Here is a 21,531-nt window from a genome sequence, read left to right as displayed (position 1 = left end):
CACCCGTGGCCCAGCGAGGATATGCCTGCAAGGCACCAAACAGTCCCTTAAAACACTGTATAGAAAAACACCTTGACACGAGGATCAAATGTCAATAAGGATTTCAAGTGGGCAGCAACTCACGGTTACTTGAGACGTCATCAGAGATAGAAGGCACACGGGTAGAGGTGGTATACGTTGTACCGCACATGTTCACTGGAGACGTAAAGCACACAGGTGGGGATGGCACGGGTATTCACCAGAGACGTATAGGCACACAGGTAAAGGTGGTAACACTGCTGCACGGATATTCACCAGAGACGGGAGGCACACAGGTAGAGATGGTATACACTGCTGCACGGATGTTACAGAGACGGAAGGCACACAGGTAGAGATGATAACACTGCTGCTACAAGGAAGGTTAGGAACCTGGACCGGGAACTCACTATAGCACGCTAGGAGACAACCGTTGTTCAGGCAATTTCCTGGAACCTGTGGAACAGTTTTATACCCAAGGGAACCCTTAGACAGGTGCACAGCATCAGCTGATCACGGACCTATCAGGGAGAAGGATACAGTCACATGGGCCGACTGTCATGGCGGCGCCCATGTCCGGACTTGCGATGCCGGACACCAGCCCACCAGGAAGCCACTGCATGCGGGGAGAATACTCAGCTTCTCCCCCGCCGTCGCGCAAGCTGCCGACCACCCAGGATGACAGGGGAAGCCGGCGGCGCGGTAAGCGGGAGCCGATCCCCGGCTGAGCCCTGACACATAATCATCATTATCGCCACTTGCACCAGCCCCATGCTAAGTGCAAAAGATCTGTCAGAGACAGGCCTCCCTTCCCCGTATGCCTGCCCCCAAACGTCCAATTTCACAGAGAGACAGTCCCAGCCAAGTTCCATCTGGCTCAGAATAGGATGCGCTGTATGCAAAAACTCAACATTCTCAGCCTTTAACATCTTTAATGAGCAAAGGGAATGCCCTGAGCAGTGGAGGTAATTTGGCATATTAGAGGCATGGTTGTAATGAAAAAAAAAAACTGGGAAACCGCTAATTACCTAATTCTGGATAATTCATACAAAACTTGTACCTTTTTAGAATACATGTTGTGAGAAATGATTTTCTGGTTTTGTTTGTGTTTGTCATTTTGTTACCTCTATATTTAATTTCCCAGGTGGACAATGTCCCGGTTAGACTGAACGCCACAGCCATATTAAGAGAGGGCGCCCTCTATCAGCACCAGGTGGAAGAGGAGCTCCGCAGGTACACACAGGGGGTCTTCTTCCCGTTACCTCAGAGTAGCATTTCTGCAGGTTCTTATAGTAAAGCAGAGTGCAAATAAAGTGATACAAGAAAAGTCCCTCTTACATAGAGATGAGCGGTTTGGTCTTGGCTCGGTTAAGTTCGGATCTGAAAACCAAAACATATTGGCTATCCGGCTCTCACGTGTTTTGGATAGCCAGTAAGATAAATCCGAACTTGCGCTAATTTGGCGACTAGAACCGAACTGCTCATCTCAGCTCTTATGTGGTTTTCAGGGGTTGGGTATATTTTGTTGACGGTTAGAAAGTCTACGTTCATCATGGAAACATGAGAATGTCATAAGAATGCCAAAATGGTCTTAATGTCAACATTGGGCATGTCGACACTGATGAAATGTCGACCTGGTAACAATGTCAACAGTCCATGATGCAGTTGTTCCGAGAGTAAGTAGCCTAAGCCCAGTCCTAAACCTAACCCAGCGGCTGCAGCTAATGTTACGGTGGTTTCGGCTTTAGTGGCAGGTTGTGGCTAATGGGCGTGATTCAGAGATGTGCGCTATTCCAATGTTTACGGAGTTAAGTGATTATCCGTAAACCACACATGCATCTAAGTCACAGTGTGCGTGCGTCAAGGACCATTAACGTAGTCGCACGCAGCGACTATTTGCAGTGTGATTGGCAGGGAGCTTTGAGGGAGGTAACGGGGAAAGGCGGCAAAAAACGCAGCCGTGCCGCAACAGTTTCAGGGTCGTGTCTCACCCTGCGACTGCAATGCCGTGCGCAAGGAATATGGCTCCAACATCTCAATTCCCACCCACCTTCTGCAGGACCATAGGCTCACTCAGGACTGCAACAATGGAATGATCTGCGACCGATGCTGTGTCTTTGTACACAGATGCTACAACATGTTACGCAGATGCTCGGATTTGCAAAGTCGCAGGTGGGCGCCTCTATACATCTCCCGACGACTGCGCCATTTGTATATTTTCGCATAGCAGCTGCGCACACATTCTCAGCTGCGACGGCATTAATGTCAACTCAGAATCAGGCCCAATGTTCTAAAACTGCAATTGCAGCGGTAACTATGGGCCTGATTCAGCAAGGAACGCAAAGGAGAGAAGGCACGCACCCGGCCACTGCGAGGATATGCTAATGAATGTATACGCACGGCAACCGCAGCACAAGATGCAGACGTCCAGCCCTATATTAAGCCGCCCATCTCCTTTTACTCAAAGGCTGATTAGTAGGCAAGATAGCGTAAACATCGGTAACATCGAGAACCATCGACTACATTTGCATAATAGTGCAGGACCTCGCGCAGGATCTTGGCAACTTCCCGTGTGCACGGAGTCTCATCACTGCATGCGGCACAGCAGTGGCTAATTTATGCACTTCCCTAAAACGGCGTCCCAACGCACAGCCACGCCTGCGTTCGCCCGACAACCCCCCGTCACCACCCACAAACGGCACTTCCTGTCAATCAATATCGGAAGGGGTCTGCGTGCACGCTGCATGTAGTCTGCATACGCTTACCCGACCGCACTGGCTAGTTCACGCATGCACAGTGCGATGCATACGCAGTACAAGAACATCGGCCAAGTGCGTGCATTCTCTCCTTTGCGTTCCTTGCTGAATCAGGCCCTTTGTCCTTACCCCTAATCCTAATGTCACTGTTTTGCTAACTGTTGGCATTTTAGCTGTTGATATAACTCTCGTCATTGTACTGTCAATATTATAAATGTCGACATTGTGACCGCGTCCCGGTTTTCAGAATGTTGTGTAAATATTGATGTTAGAAATATTACTGTTAAGTACGTTTTGCTACAGAATGAATTACAATAATTGCATCGTCGTGTAATTTGTATATCAGGAAAGACAACAGAAAAAGAATAGGGGTAAAATAGCATTTTTGGATTTTACACATTTACATAAAGGGTCATGTGTGAAGTGCACAAAGGAGCTCATTCAGAACCGCTCGCTAAGATGCATACGCCCGCTGCTGGCGATGGTTTGCAGTGTGTATGCATTGTGTGTGCAGTGTGTGCAGTGTACGCAGTGTGTGTGCAGTGTGTATGCAGTGTGTGTGCAGTGTACGCAGTGTGTGTGCATTGTGTGCGTGCGCAGTGTGTATGCATTGTGTGCGTGCGCATACCTTAGCGAAAGTTCACAATGCGTTCGCTCGCTGCGTATAGACAGCCCAGCAGAGTGAGTGACAGGAGAAGCCGTTTGTAGGTGGTAATGGGCTGGCCATTAAAAAAGGGGGAGTGGAGGTGCAAACGCAGGCGTGCCTGAGCATCTCAACGGCGTTTTAGAGGTGTGTATAATTATAATACAGCATCATAGTACATGTCACCTGGCTTGTCTTCACACTGAAGTGATCGCAGTGCTTGCGGCAGGGTATGGTCAACCTCAAGTGCTGCGACAGCATCCGATGTTACCGGATGTACCGATGGTTGCATACACTTCCTGGAGATGAGGTGCACAAGTGGGCGTCTGTCTGCATACACTATGTGATCGCTCTCTAAGAAATACTGGGCATGCTAATGCATTGGTGTGCTGCATTGGTTGCATACACATCGTGCGAGCAGTCGCATCTAGCGAGCGGCTCTGAATCAGGCCCAAAGTGCGACCGTGCAATGCTTTTTATGTGTGCATTCCTATCCCGCCATTTTCCAGGAGATTCCTAATGTTGTGGTAGCTCTCCTGGGCTCCAGGGGATTAGATCATCCTCCTGGATCCTGCCCACTTCTCCCTTGAAGTAGATAAACCAATTGCATGACGGCATGATTTGCAATCTACAAATTGTGGCATTACTTCACAGGAGAGTAGAGGAGGGGCTTCAATTACGCTATTTGCATTGTTACGCCCCACACTTCCCACCTGGACCTTCCCTTCCCGGAGGGCACCATTAGAAAGCAGGTAAGTATGTCCCAGGTTTGGTTGTAAATTTATGTGGAGGAAAGAAGGAAAGAGAGGAACTACACAAATCCAATTTAATAACACTTTAGAACAACCCCGTGAATTAATTTAAACATTTCTCCCATAATATTGCTTTATTTAGTCTCATGTATGTCTTAAAGGATTCTTGACAATGAGGGAACCTGGAGCTGTGTGTTACTTGTGTCACTGTCATGAGTATTAAGCTTTGCATTAAATTAGTGAAAGTGCCGCTTGAAGTACATTACTATGCGCCTTATCAGAACTATGGGACATAGAGTAATTAAGTCTTTTTGCTGTGATAAAAGGGGAAAATGTCCTTGTGAATGTATCTTCTCCACACCTTTATCTCTTGTCCCCAAAAACAATTTAATTTAATTGCAGCCCCAATTAACACAAAATAAAGTAATACCAACTTCAAAAAATACAAATAAAACAAACAAGAGTGTTCTTGGGTGGCGCTTATTGCCTAATATAGACAAAGAATGGGAATAATCATAAATGACCCAATACTTTCAAGGAAAAAATAATTCAGTTTATTCCACAATAAAACAATAAACATTCCGAAAAACTTTAAAAACCGTCCAAATTTTTGTGCAAATAAGCAGAGGAATAAGGTCTTTGCCTGAGGAACGATCCTTGGAGATCCGAAACGCGTTGCAGGAAGTGCCCGCATGTGAACCAGGAGTCGTGGGGACCCAGCCTACTTTGGACTTTTTAAACCTTCTGTGGTGGTGCTGAGCCCGGGACCCTCTGCTATATCCTAACACTAGCCCACCACAACTTTGAACTTTGGTGAGAGGCTGTCATTTGGAACCTTACTCCTCTGCTTATTATTGTGGAATAAATGGAATTATTTTTCCTTGAAAGTATTGGGTCCTTTATGATTATTCCCAATCTTTGACTATATTTGGCATTTTTTATTAACAATAACCGCCACCCAAGAACACTCTTGTTTGTTTTATGTGCTATATTCCTGCCAATGTCTTTGGAAATATGGCGTCGGTGCCATTTCCAAAGAAATCGCCAAAAATGCGGTGCTAGCTGCCGCCAAGTCACATTGGTTTGTAGAAATGCCCCCTCTGCATTCGCGCCTGCTAATATATATCCAGCACATATTCCGTCCAACTCTTACTCCAGCCTGGTGGAAGCTTTTGCTCCCAACCACACTCATATTATGCCAGTTTGGCTTGAAAATCCATGCGCTTTATGCTGGGCGCATTTATAAACAGATGGTGTAACATCACTATGCGCACATCACCCTGAATTATCGCTCATTTTCAGTTCACAGGCTGCATTCTCAACAATGTTAGGTCAGGCCACAAAATGGCTGCCATCCCTGTGAGCAGATGGCAGCCAGATACACTATAATATCAATGTGGGTGGTACCAGGTATCTAATTTATATCTGCATTTACAGCTCCTGGAATACACGGTGAGATGATAAGTTATGCATTGTCTCACCATTTATTGTTATTTTTATTGCATTGTAGAAATCATACAACCAGCATTTAATCAGCAGGCAGCAAAATAATCAGTTTCTGTCTAGATTACTCTTTTCTTTTTTACAACTCTAAAAATGCTAGCAAATCCATCCCACTTGATTTGTGTCACTGTCTGGCACCAGCTTCTGCAGACAAAGGCATATATTTAAGGTAATTAAAATTGCATATGGCGTTTAAAACTGCATAGAGAGGAGCTGTGTGAATGCGTTACTGGTTATAAAATGAGATGTACTTTAGCCAATGCGCTAAATGCTGAGCTCAGGGACGTGACCTGTATGGAAGTATAATAACTGGCATTCATAATTTTGACACCAGATGTCAACAGTTATGACGGCAATATGGCTAAAATGTCAACATCATAAATGTGAATGGCCCTCATTTAGACCCGCTTGCAAGCGCTATGCGCTCGCAAGCGGGTCGATGGTGGGGCACTGCGCACGCAAGCCCCGGAGCGAGTGAGAAATTCACTCGCTCTGGGGCTCGATACAAACGGGGCGGCTGTGGATGTTGATCGACAGCTCGCCCCGTTTTGTAGGCGGGGAGGGGGGGTGGCTGGACAAACAGAGGCGTTCCTGAAGGAACGCCTGCCTTTTGTGGGCGGCCCTACTGACATCACTTGTGATGTCAGTAGTGAGCTTCCTGCTCTATTAGTGCAGGAAGCTCACTGGGGCTTGGGGCAGACGAGACCCTACCACAAGGGTCTCGTCGCAAGCCCGATAGTCGCGACCATCACGACCATCGCCTGGCCGCTTGCAAAAGCTGTGGGTGGTCACCCACAGCTTAGCGAGCGGCCAGGAGGCCGGCTAAAATAAAAAAAAGCGGCCGCCCTCATTCAGAGCGAGCGGCTCTGAATGAGGTCCAATATTTGGAAAATAGCGACATGGACAGAATGTCAATGTATGAAATGCACTGTGAAAATGTCGACGTTAGGGTTAGGCTGATTTTTAGGGGTTAAGAGCTGTATTCAGTTAGCGGTGAAAAGCTGTTTTCAGCGGAGATGTCATTTCGCCAGCGGAAACTTATGCCCGTATTCAATTGTGGCGACTTTTCGCTGGTGCGGAAAAGCAATGCAATGTACCCGGCGGAAAAGTTTCGCCTATGAATAGCAGTCGAAAAAAAGTGCTGAATTGCGGTTTTGGGGTGCAAAGGTGGGGAAACCACCCTGCACCCTTAGGAAAGGTCCCCAAAGGTAAACTGCGTTTAATAAATCCTACAAAAATTAAAAGAACACCCCCAAAAAATTACTTTGAAAAAGGAGGTGAAAAAGTACAAAGTTGGAGTACAAACTTAAAAACTAGCAAAATAAACTTTGGGGGGTCTGCAAGTATGGGGGAGGGTTTTTTTTATTGCAGGTTATTGCTGAAGGTGCGTTTTTTTCAAGTTTTTTAAAACCTCACTTTTGCAATTGTTAACCATGCTTGCACCCATTTTCAGGTACCCCAAATTTGCTGGAACTAGTTATTTTCACACAAAAAAAATGCTAAATGCTATTCTTCACAACTTGTGCAAAGACGCTAATTAGCAGCTAATGAGAGCATTTAAGTACCCCAAATAGCTTCCGCAGGGATATTCGGGGTGATCTACCATGATCCCCAATGTTAGTGCATCTTTTGGGGGGTGTCAGGCTGATTTCCCCAAATCTGACAGCACTTTTTGTCTGTTTGCGTTTCGCCAATTTCTAGTTGAATACGGTGATAAGCGGAGCACAACACTCTTTCGCACAGAAAACCAGCGATGACAGCGAAAAGACCGGCATGCGAAAAGTACTCAACTTTTCGCACCTAATTGAATATGCCCCTGAGAGTTAGAGGGTCTATTTACTAAGCCTTGGAGAGAGATAAAGTGAATTGAGATAAAGTACCAACCAATTAGCTCCTAACTGCCACTTTACAGGCTGTGTTTGAAAACTGTCACTTTACAGGCTGTGTTAGGAGCTGATTGGTTGGTACTTTCTATCTCTCTTCACTTTATCTCTCTCCGAGGCTTAGTACATAGACCCCAGAGTTCGCTGTAGAGTTAGTGTTAACTATAGTTTTAGGCTTACCCTCAACAGATATTGGCGTCATTCTCACCATGTCGACATGTCATCAGCGTTGACATACTGAATGTTGATATGTTCACTTTCAACATTATAATCTTGTTGACATAACAAATGGCGACATGGTCAATGTCGACAAAATATACCAAACCCATTTATTGTTGTACTGTCACTAAAGTGGGAAAGGAGACCTATCCTGGAATTATCCCAAGCTAAGGATATTTACCAAAAGATGCATTCTTATAACTTGTTGCACAAAATCATTGCCCAGCCTTACATGTTCAGTGTAACTTGCAGACTGTAATAGGGTCCAATGCATGTTTGATATACTGCTGGGGTATATTATATTTTTGATTTTCATTTATCAAAGAAAGTGAATCCAGTTTTTACCGCCATGGTAGTTCCCATTCTACCTCACATTTCACAATATTAAGGAACACAAATAACCCTTGGCGCTGTCAAACAGCAGAGGTATAGTGCAAACAAGAATTGTGGACAGGTTGGGTGTCACGACTTGGCCCTGCGGATCTTCAATCAGAGGACTGGGAGTCGGGGTACTGGGGTGAGGAGAGAGCAGCAGGTGAGGAGGAAGGATGTAGGTCTTCCTCATCAGCTAGATCCGGGTTTTAGCGCGACCTGACCAGGAGGTGCGGGGTTTAACTTGCTGGTTGTTTTCACCAGAGACCCCTCCAATTGGGATATGGGCTTCGCAGCGCCCAACGAACAGCTCGCGGCCCCCTGGTCAGGTACCCGGGAAATAGCAAGGAGACTAGGTGACTGGTATTGTATGTACTGGGAGTAGCACTGTAGAATAGTACAGAAGAATATCACTGGTGATTATCACTGGAGAATAGTACTGAAGAATATCACTGGTGATTATCACTGGAGAATAGTACTGAAGAATATCACTGGTGATTATCACTGGAGAATAGTACTGAAGAATATCAATGGTGATTATTACTGGAGAATAGTACTGAAGAATATCAATGGTGATTATTACTGGAGAATAGTACTGAAGAATATCACTGGTGATTATCACTGGAGAATAGTAATGAAGAATATCACTGGTGATTATCACTGGAGAATAGTACTGAAGAATATCACTGGTGATTATCACTGGAGAATAGTACTGAAAAATATCACTGGTGATTATCACTGGAGAATAGTACTGAAGAATATCAATGGTGATTATTACTGGAGAATAGTACTGAAGAATATCACTGGTGATTATCACTGGAGAATAGTAATGAAGAATATCACTGGTGATTATCACTGGAGAATAGTAATGAAGAATATCACTGGTGATTATCACTGAAGAATATCACTTGTGATTATTACTGGAGAATAGTACTGAAGAATATCAATGTGATTATCACTGGAGAATAGTACTGAAGAATATCACTGGTGATTATTACTGGAGAATAGTACTGAAGAATATCACTGGTGATTATCACTGGAGAATAGTAATGAAGAATATCACTGGTGATTATCACTGAAGAATATCACTTGTGATTATTACTGGAGAATAGTACTGACGAATATCACTGGTGATTATCACTGGAGAATAGTACTGAAGAATATCACTTGTGATTATCACTGGAGAATAGTACTGCATAATATCACTGGTGAATAGCGCTGAGGATATCACTGGAGAATATCACTGGTGAATAGCACTGAAGAATATCAATGTGATTATCACTGAAGAATAGTACTGCATAATATCACTGGTGAATAGCGCTGAGAATACCACTGGTGATTATTACTGGAGAATAGTACTGCAGAATATCACTGGTGATTATCACTGGAGAATAGTAATGAAGAATATCACTGGTGATTATCACTGAAGAATAGTGCTGAAGAATAACACTGGTGATTATCACTGGAGAATAGTAATGAAGAATATCACTTGTGATTATCACTGGAGAATAGTACTGCATAATATCACTGGTGAATAGCGCTGAGGATATCACTGGTGAATAGCACTGAAGAATATCAATGTGATTATCACTGAAGAATAGTACTGCATAATATCACTGGTGAATAGCGCTGAGAATACCACTGGAGAATAGTACTGCAGAATAACACTGGTGAATAGCGCTGAGAATATCACTGGTGATTATTACTGGAGAATAGTACTGCAGAATATCACTGGAGAATAGTACTGCAGAATATCACTGGTGATTATCACTGGAGAATATCACAGGAGAATAACACTGGAGAATAGTACTGCAGAATATCACTGGTGAATAGCGCTGAGAATATCACTGGTGAATAGCGCTGAGAATATCACTGGAGAATCCTGAGAAGAGACACTGGAGGTAAATTCAGCGTGGAGCCTGGAACTAACAGCAAACAGCTACTGGAAGTAGTGAAATTGTTCAGGCAACTTCCTGTTCCCAGAGTCTAGATTTATACCCCTAGGTAGCTGGTCATTGGAGGAAAGAATCAACTGACCGACTGCAGGGCTACCACTGGAGAAAGGCCCATGAAAGCAGCCGCAGGAGGAACTCCACAATAGAGAATCGCATGGAAGTCTTAGCAGTCCCCGGGGGGAATACTCATTGCGCCCCACGCCGCTGCACCTGGCGTCTCACCGCACGGGAGATCAGGTAAAGCCACCGCTGCGGTGAGTAGCGGCCGATCCCAGGCCGCATCCTGACATTGGGTACGCGATCCCGGCACTGGTAATGCTGGTAGTCAGAATTCTGGCAGCATAATCCCGATGGTGGAAATTCCGAGGCATGCAGGTAAGTATTTTAACCATAACCTGCCTTTCCCGCAGCCTAACGCTAACCCTCCACCTAGAGCCTAACTCTAAACCTAACCCTAATACTCACCGTCGGGATCGCAGTCATTGGGATTCTGGTGCCGGCATTGTCTGCTCCGGTATGGTGACTACATCCCCTGTGGAGAGCGATAAATGGTCAAAAAATACATAGAATAACTATTGAATGGCTTATAATTTAATAACACATTTATGAAAAATAATTATATTATAAAATAAACAATTGAGTTGTATATAAGATCAAATGAAATACTGGCCTCAAGTTAATAAAATCACAGTTCATGGTGATTAGTATTATTAATGAACTGAACATATGTTTGGTCCACTTTCTCAGGGTCCAGTATTAGTAGATGATAGGTTACCGCAGATGATGCAAAGAAGGATCCATACAGTCCTTTAGCAAGATGTCTCGCAAGTGGTGAAGGGCTGATGGAAGGTATCCACAGGGTAACTGATTGCTTCAATGTTCTGGTTCACAAGAACAATAGTAAGGGGTCCGGTCAGATCATGTAAGCATATGCTTCTAAGGAAGCTGAGCGCCCTTAACCCAGTGAAACGCGTCAAGCACATGACATTTTCTTACTGTACTGCCAACCGGCTACTGGTGCTGGATCGCTCCACACCAGACTGATCAACCCAAACTTGTGTCATGTAGCCCGTCTGCCGGCAAACATTCCACACTCTTATTTTATTGCATTACATGTATCAATAGAATTAGACAACCTCATCTAATAACATGCAATATGCTTTCTAGAATCGAGAGGCTGGTTGATGGGGCCCGGGACCCCAGCGAGTTTCTGGAATGGCAGCGCCAAATGCGAGAACAGGACATGGAACACCAGCTGGCTGCGATAGAGTGCCGGCGTCTGGAAGGCAAACTGAGCTACGAAGAGGCCGTTCTAGCCCGACAAAATCTCATCCAGGAGAACAAGAAGAAGGCCGTGCTGAAAAAAGAGGAGGTATGGAATTAGGCAGAATCGCTAACCCTTATGTATTAAGGGTATACGTATGCCCATGCCAGCCTTGCCAGGACATCTAATTCATCAGAACTAATATATGGCTTTAGGGCAGACGGCATTCAACTAACTGTATTCAGTTGCCTTTCTATCTGTGTGGCATTAATCCGCTGAAATGCAATTTTAATTTCTAAAACAAACAACCTCATTTAAAGACTGACAATAATAAATAAAAATAATGAAAATTGGAATAGTCACACAGCGATCATAAATGACCCTACAAGCTGGAATTTTTCAATTCATTAGGGTTTTAATGCAACAATAAAAGCCCAGAATAATAAGATGTCAGGGGGAATAACATTAATACTTCTGCTGATAACTCACTGCACAAGTAACGTACACATAAAACCCCATGCAACATTAACATAAACCTTTTTATATCTCTCACCATAAACCAACCCATTTATCTCGGCTCCTAATTCTCTCCTGAACAGAATTACATATACAAAGTTATTTAGTTATCTAAATAAATCCAAATAACTTTATGGCACAAGAGTTTGATTCAAGGTCAGTGAATTCACGTCTTATTTAATGGCTCATTCAGGCCGGTGGCATTTTCATGCATCGTTCTGTATACAGTAGGCAAATGCAAACAGCGTACGGAGTGAAATGCTGCAGTACAGGGGCCAATCTGTGTATTTCACATAGACTTTTATTGTTTCTCAGCGCATTGCTTACACAACTGTAATCCATCAATTTATTATAGTATGAAGAATTCATTTACTTTATATTTTCAGCTTGTTACATTGTTTGAATCATATTTACTGATTTTATTTAATACTCCATCAATAAAAGGTTTATGGTAACAATCATACGAGAAAAGACACGGCACATATTGGCCATAGATTGGAAAGTAGGGGGTCATCATTGACCAGAGACGAGAGCAAGTCCCAATCTTAGCTAACATATAATAATATAGTTGAGACTCAGTTTAAGGCTTACACTTCTATATAGAATTAGTGCGACAGGCCTATTGCAGCACATGGGCATATTTTTCAGTTGTCATTTAGCTAAAGCTGGCCACACCGAGACCAACTTACATCCAACCATCCAACTAGTTAATTGGTTGGAATGAAAACCTGGTAAGGGATGAAAGCAAATGACAATCAGTAATTTGCTCCCAAATGCCGAAAAATGGACTAAAAACTGTAAAAATTGTTTTGATCAAACATTTAACAAACTTGTCTGACGACCATTTATATCTGTTTTCTGGCATTTAGGAGCAAATTGCTGATCATCAGTTACACCCATACGTTACCAGATTTTCATTCCAACCAATCAACTAGTTGGCTGGTTGGATGAAAGTTGGTCTAGTGTGTGGCCAGCTTAAGAGTCTTGTAAGGAGGTGCAGCCTCTGGGCCATATTCAATTAGAGGCGAAAAGCCTTTTTCGCCTGTTTTTTTTGAGAAAATGTTGGCTAAAAAAATGTCACCAAATTCAATTCCAGGACGATTTCGCCTAAACGGAAACTCGATGCATTGAATTGTCCAAAAAAGATTCTCCGATCAATAGCAGGTGAAAAGAAATGCAAAATCTTTATTTTGGGGTGCAAACGTGGGGAAACGACTCAGAACCCTGGGGACAGCCCCCCAGAGGACAAATCTGCAAAAAAAACCTAACACCTAAGAACACCCCAAAAAAAGGGGTAAAAATATAAAAAGTGGGGGACAAGCATAAAAACTAGCGAAATAGGCTTCTTGGGGGTTCCCAAGGATGGGTCAGGAGTTTTTGGGGATTGCAGGTGCATGCAGCAGGTGGATTTTTCAAGTTTTTTTAAAAGTTCACTTTAGAGTCATAAAAACATGCTAGCACCCATTTTCAAGTTTCCCAAATTTGTCAGGACTACTTATTTTCACCAAAAAATACTACTTTATGCCATTCTTCACCACTAATAAGAAGCAATTTACACAGCTTAAGTACCCAAAATAGTTTATTAGGGCTATTAGTACACATCTATAGTGATTCCCTATGTTAGTGCATCTTTTTCTGGGGTACAGACTGATTTCCCCAATTCTTTCAGTACTTTTCGCCTGTTCCACATTCGCCTAATTCCGTTTTCGCCTGTTTTGCAATTGAATGAGGCGAAAAGCGGGGAGGAGCACGGAATGAATTCGCCTCTGAAACAGGCGAATGAATCGAAAAGTCGGACAGGTGAAATCTATTTTAGAGTTAGTCACTTAGCAACAAGAAGATATTAAGTGATCATCTCTCTAGTCTAGTTCAATTAAGCTTAATTGTATACAAAATTTAATTACTTTCTGTGTTTGATACTCTTCATTTGAAGATATGCTGACCAATATTTTTAATTTCATATACCAAACACAAATCTAAAGTTCAGAAGCTCTACTTACATATAGCTGGAGCAAAGGGATGTTTCCTGATTATCACAGAATGACAGATCACTATCCTCATTGATACACTGACTGATACACTGACACATGTGATGTAGGGAATATGTACAGTGCTCAGACCTGTGATACACTGACTGATACACTGACTCTTGTCATGTAGGGAATATGTACAATGCTGGAAGAACTGTGATACACTGACTGATACACTGACACATGTGATGTAGGGAATATGTACAGTGGTGGAAGACCTGTGATACACTGACACATGTGATGTAAGGAATATGTACAGTGCTGTCAGACCTGTGATACACTGACTGATACACTGACACATGTGATGTAGGGAATATGTACAGTGCTGTCAGACCTGTGATACACTGACTCATGTCATGTAGGGAATATGTACAGTGCTGTAAGACCTGTGATACACTGACACATGTGATGTAGGGAATATGTACAGTGCTGTAAGACTTGTGATACACTGACTGATACACTGACACATGTGATGTAGGGAATATGTACAGTGCTTTCAGACCTGTGATACACTGACACATGTGATGTAGGGAATATGTACAATGCTGTAAGACCTGTGATACACTGACTGATACACTAACACATGTGATGTAGGGAATATGTACAGTGCTGTAAGACTTGTGATACACTGACTCTTGTCATGTAGGGAATATGGACAATGCTGTAAGACCTGTGATACACTGACTGCTACATTGACACATGTGATGTAGGGAATATGTACAGTGCTGTAAGACCTGTGATACACTGACTGATACACTGACACATGTGATGTAGGGAATATGTACAGTGCTGTCAGACCTGTGATACACTGACTCATGTCATGTAGGGAATATGTACAGTGCTGTAAGACCTGTGATACACTGACTGGTACACTGACACATGTGATGTAGGGAATATGTACAGTGCTGTAAGACTTGTGATACACTGACTGATACACTGACACATGTGATGTAGGGAATATGTACAGTGCTGTCAGACCTGTGATACACTGTCTGATACACTGACACATGTGATGTAGGGAATATGTACAGTGCTGTAAAACCTGTGATACACTGACTCATGTCATGTAGGGAATATGTACAGTGCTGTAAGACCTGTGATACACTGACTGATACACTGACTGATACACTGACACGTGATGTAAGGAATATGTACAGTGCTGTCAGACCTGTGATACACTGACTGATACACTGACACATGTGATGTAGGGAATATGTACAGTGCTGGAAGACCTGTGATACACTGACACATGTGATGTAGGGAATATGTACAGTGCTTTCAGACCTGTGATACACTGACTGCTACACTGACACATGTGATGTAGGGAATATGTACAGTGCTTTCAGACCTGTGATACACTGACACATGTGATGTAGGGAATATGTACAGTGCTGTAAGACTTGTGATACACTGACTCTTGTCATGTAGGGAATATGTACAATGCTGTAAGACCTGTGATACACTGACTGATACACTAACACATGTGATGTAGGGAATATGTACAGTGCTGTAAGACTTGTGATACACTGACTCATGTCATGTAGGGAATATGTACAGTGCTGTAAGACCTGTGATACACTGACTGATACACTGACACATGTGATGTAGGGAATATGTACAGTGCTGTAAGACTTGTGATACACTGACTGATACACTGACACATGTGATGTAGGGAATATGTACAGTGCTTTCAGACCTGTGATACACTGACACATGTGATGTAGGGAATATGTACAGTGCTGTAAGACTTGTGATACACTGACTCTTGTCATGTAGGGAATATGTACAATGCTGTAAGACCTGTGATACACTGACTGATACACTAACACATGTGATGTAGGGAATATGTACAGTGCTGTAAGACTTGTGATACACTGACTCTTGTCATGTAGGGAATATGGACAATGCTGTAAGACCTGTGATACACTGACTGCTACATTGACACATGTGATGTAGGGAATATGTACAGTGCTGTAAGACCTGTGATACACTGACTCATGTCATGTAGGGAATATGTACAGTGCTGTAAGACCTGTGATACACTGACTGATACACTGACACATGTGATGTAGGGAATATGTACAGTGCTGTAAGACTTGTGATACACTGACTGATACACTGACACATGTGATGTAGGGAATATGTACAGTGCTTTCAGACCTGTGATACACTGACACATGTGATGTAGGGAATATGTACAGTGCTGTAAGACTTGTGATACACTGACTCTTGTCATGTAGGGAATATGTACAATGCTGTAAGACCTGTGATACACTGACTGATACACTAACACATGTGATGTAGGGAATATGTACAGTGCTGTAAGACTTGTGATACACTGACTCTTGTCATGTAGGGAATATGGACAATGCTGTAAGACCTGTGATACACTGACTGCTACATTGACACATGTGATGTAGGGAATATGTACAGTGCTGTAAGACCTGTGATACACTGACTGATACACTGACACATGTGATGTAGGGAATATGTACAGTGCTGTCAGACCTGTGATACACTGACTCATGTCATGTAGGGAATATGTACAGTGCTGTAAGACCTGTGATACACTGACTGGTACACTGACACATGTGATGTAGGGAATATGTACAGTGCTGTAAGACTTGTGATACACTGACTGATACACTGACACATGTGATGTAGGGAATATGTACAGTGCTGTCAGACCTGTGATACACTGTCTGATACACTGACACATGTGATGTAGGGAATATGTACAGTGCTGTAAGACCTGTGATACACTGACTCATGTCATGTAGGGAATATGTACAGTGCTGTAAGACCTGTGATACACTGACTGATACACTGACACATGTGATGTAGGGAATATGTACAGTGCTGTAAGACTTGTGATACACTGACTGATACACTGACACATGTGATGTAGGGAATATGTACAGTGCTGTAAGACTTGTGATACACTGACTCTTGTCATGTAGGGAATATGTACAATGCTGGAAGACCTGTGATACACTGACTGATACACTGACACATGTGATCTAGGGAATATAGACAATGCTGTAAGAGCTGTGATACACTGACTGATACACTGACACATGTGATGTAGGGAATATGTACAGTGCTGTAAGACCTGTGATACACTGACTGATACACTGACACGTGATGTAAGGAATATGTACAGTGCTGTCAGACCTGTGATACACTGACTGATACACTGACACATGTGATGTAGGGAATATGTACAGTGCTGGAAGACCTGTGATACACTGACACATGTGATGTAGGGAATATGTACAGTGCTTTCAGACCTGTGATACACTGACTGATACACTGACACATGTGATGTAGGGAATATGTACAGTGCTTTCAGACCTGTGATACACTGACACATGTGATGTAGGGAATATGTACAGTGCTGTAAGACTTGTGATACACTGACTCTTGTCATGTAGGGAATATGTACAATGCTGTAAGACCTGTGATACACTGACTGATACACTAACACATGTGATGTAGGGAATATGTACAGTGCTGTAAGACTTGTGATACACTGACTCTTGTCATGTAGGGAATATGGACAATGCTGTAAGACCTGTGATACACTGACTGCTACATTGACACATGTGATGTAGGGAATATGTACAGTGCTGTAAGACCTGTGATACACTGACTGATACACTGACACATGTGATGTAGGGAATATGTACAGTGCTGTCAGACCTGTGATAAACTGACTCATGTCATGTAGGGAATATGTACAGTGCTGTAAGACCTGTGATACACTGACTGATACACTGACACATGTGATGTAGGGAATATGTACAGTGCTGTAAGACTTGTGATACACTGACTCTTGTCATGTAGGGAATATTGACAATGCTGTAAGACCTGTGATACACTGACTGCTACATTGACACATGTGATGTAGGGAATATGTACAGTGCTGTAAGACTTGTGATACATTGACTGATACACTGACACATGTGATGTAGGGAATATGTACAGTGCTGTCAGACCTGTGATACACTGACTGATACACTGACACATGTGATGTAGGGAATATGTACAGTGCTGTAAGACCTGTGATACACTGACCCATGTCATGTAGGGAATATGTACAGTGCTGTAAGACTTGTGATACACTGACTCTTGTCATGTAGGGAATATGTATAGTGCTGTAAGACCTGTGATACACTGACTGATACACTGACACATGTGATGTAGGGAATATGTACAGTGCTGTAAGACCTGTGATACACTGACTGATACACTGACACATGTGATTTAGGGAATATGTACAGTGCTGTAAGACTTGTGATACACTGACTCTTGTCATGTAGGGAATATGTACAATGCTGTTGACCTGTGATACACTGACTGCTACATTGACACATGTGATGTAGGGAATATGTACAGTGCTGGAAGACCTGTGATACACTGACTGATACACTGACACATGTGATGTAGGGAATATGTACAGTGCTGTAAGACTTGTGATACACTAACTGATTCACTGACACATGTGATGTAGGGAATATGGACCTCATTCAGAGCCGGACGCTATTTGCGGTCGTTCGTTCAGAAAAAAGGGGTGGCTATTCAAATGAACCGTTCGCTCTTTGCGGTCTGTTCACGCCTCTATGTCTGAACGAGCGAACAAAACTTGCGGTCGTTTTTTGGATAACTACGCCCCTTGACCACTCGCATCCTATGTCATGTCCGCTATTTATTAGATTAATCGAGTACATCGACCAGCGTATGAACTGCTCGCTATTCTTGTGGTTAATTTTCCTACCACAATCTTGCGAACAGTTCTGACTATAAAATAACCCACTGACGTAGTCAATGACGCTGCTGTATTAATTATGCACACCCCTAAAACGCCCGTTTTGACCTTTAAGCACGCCTGCGTTCTGATCTCCACTCCCCGTTTTCAAACACCTTCCCCTGTTACCACCCACATACGCCTCCTTCTGTCACTCAAAATAGCAGGCATTCGCTATTTAGCGAACAAACGATTTTCGGCCGCACTGACTGGTTCGCGAATGCGTATTACGATCCGTACGCATGCGCAGTTGGCCAAACATCGCTCGGAACGAACGAGCGGCCGCTTATGAGCGGCTCTGAATCAGGCCCAAAGTACAGTGCTGTAAGACCTGTGATACACTGACTCATGTGATGTAGGGAATATGTACAGTGCTGTCAGACCTGTGATACACTGACTGATACACTGACACATGTGATGTATGGAATATGTACAATGCTGTAAGACCTGTGATACACTGACTGATACACTGACACGTGATGTAAGGAATATGTACAGTGCTGTCAGACCTGTGATACACTGACTGATACACTGACACATGTGATGTAGGGAATATGTACAGTGCTGGAAGACCTGTGATACACTGACACATGTGATGTAGGGAATATGTACAGTGCTGTAAGACCTGTGATACACTGACTGCTACATTGACACATGTGATGTAGGGAATATGTACAGTGCTGTAAGACTTGTGATACACTGACTCTTGTCATGTAGGGAATATGGACAATGCTGTAAGACCTGTGATACACTGACTGCTACATTGACACATGTGATGTAGGGAATATGTACAGTGCTGTAAGACCTGTGATACACTGACTGATACACTGACACATGTGATGTAGGGAATATGTACAGTGCTGTAAGACTTGTGATACACTGACTCTTGTCATGTAGGGAATATGGACAATGCTGTAAGACCTGTGATACACTGACCGCTACATTGACACATGTGATGTAGGGAATATGTACAGTGCTGTAAGACCTGTGATACACTGACACATGTGATGTAGGGAATATGTACAGTGCTGTAAGACTTGTGATACACTGACTCTTGTCATGTAGGGAATATGTACAATGCTGTAAGACCTGTGATACACTGACTGATACACTAACACATGTGATGTAGGGAATATGTACAGTGCTGTAAGACTTGTGATACACTGACTCTTGTCATGTAGGGAATATGGACAATGCTGTAAGACCTGTGATACACTGACTGCTACATTGACACATGTGATGTAGGGAATATGTACAGTGCTGTAAGACCTGTGATACACTGACTGATACACTGACACATGTGATGTAGGGAATATGTACAGTGCTGTAAGACTTATGATACATTGACTGATACACTGACACATGTGATGTAGGGAATATGTACAGTGCTGTCAGACCTGTGATACACTGACTGATACACTGACACATGTGATGTAGGGAATATGTACAGTGCTGTAAGACCTGTGATACACTGACCCATGTCATGTAGGGAATATGTACAGTGCTGTAAGACTTGTGATACACTGACTCTTGTCATGTAGGGAATATGTACAGTGCTGTAAGACCTGTGATACACTGACTGATACACTGACACATGTGATTTAGGGAATATGTACAGTGCTGTAAGACTTGTGATACACTGACTCTTGTCATGTAGGGAATATGTACAATGCTGTCGACCTGTGATACACTGACTGCTACATTGACACATGTGATGTAGGGAATATGTACAGTGCTGGAAGACCTGTGATACACTGACTGATACACTGACACATGTGATGTAGGGAATATGTACAGTGCTGTAAGACTTGTGATACACTAACTGATTCACTGACACATGTGATGTAGGGAATATGGACCTCATTCAGAGCCGGACTCTATTTGCGGTCGTTCGTTCAGAAAAAAGGGGTGGCTATTCAAATGAACCGTTCGCTCTTTGCGGTCTGTTCACGCCTCTATGTCTGAACGAGCGAACAAAACTTGCGGTCGTTTTTTGGATAACTACGCCCCTTGACCACTCGCATCCTATGTCATGTCCGCTATTTATTAGATTAATCGAGTACATCGACCAGCGTATGAACTGCTCGCTATTCTTGTGGTTAATTTTCCTACCACAATCTTGCGAACAGTTCTGACTATAAAATAACCCACTGACGTAGTCAATGACGCTGCTGTATTAATTATGCACACCCCTAAAACGCCCGTTTTGACCTTTAAGCACGCCTGCGTTCTGATCTCCACTCCCCGTTTTCAAACACCTTCCCCTGTTACCACCCACATACGCCTCCTTCTGTCACTCAAAATAGCAGGCATTCGCTATTTAGCGAACAAACGATTTTCGGCCGCACTGACTGGTTCGCGAATGCGTATTACGATCCGTACGCATGCGCAGTTGGCCAAACATCGCTCGGAACGAACGAGCGGCCGCTTACGAGCGGCTCTGAATCAGGCCCAAAGTACAGTGCTGTAAGACCTGTGATACACTGACTCATGTGATGTAGGGAATATGTACAGTGCTGTCAGACCTGTGATACACTGACTGATACACTGACACATGTGATGTATGGAATATGTACAATGCTGTAAGACCTGTGATACACTGACTGATACACTGACACGTGATGTAAGGAATATGTACAGTGCTGTCAGACCTGTGATACACTGACTGATACACTGACACATGTGATGTAGGGAATATGTACAGTGCTGGAAGACCTGTGATACACTGACACATGTGATGTAGGGAATATGTACAGTGCTGTAAGACCTGTGATACACTGACTGCTACATTTACACATGTGATGTAGGGAATATGT

General features: G+C 43.2%; 1 protein-coding gene across 4 annotated transcripts in view; it reads left to right on the top strand.

The window, feature by feature from the left end:
• The window catches only part of CFAP99 (cilia and flagella associated protein 99), a 189,694-nt gene that overhangs the window by 128,873 nt on the left and 39,290 nt on the right, over positions 1 to 21,531 (top strand). For all 4 annotated transcript variants that reach the window (XM_088454956.1, XM_088454958.1, XM_088454953.1 and 1 more), the window contains exons 10-11: positions 1,160 to 1,248; positions 11,266 to 11,470. In XM_088454956.1, the coding sequence (XP_088311082.1) occupies positions 1,160 to 1,248; positions 11,266 to 11,470 (294 nt within the window). The remainder of the gene's footprint in view (positions 1 to 1,159; positions 1,249 to 11,265; positions 11,471 to 21,531) is intronic.

Source organism: Taudactylus pleione, unplaced genomic scaffold, assembly GCF_031769625.1.
Source record: "Taudactylus pleione unplaced genomic scaffold, aTauple2 ptg000638l, whole genome shotgun sequence".
Classification (NCBI taxonomy): domain Eukaryota; kingdom Metazoa; phylum Chordata; class Amphibia; order Anura; family Myobatrachidae; genus Taudactylus; species Taudactylus pleione.
The sequence above is the reverse complement of the archived record's forward strand: the minus strand, read 5'-3'. Positions and strand labels throughout refer to the sequence as shown.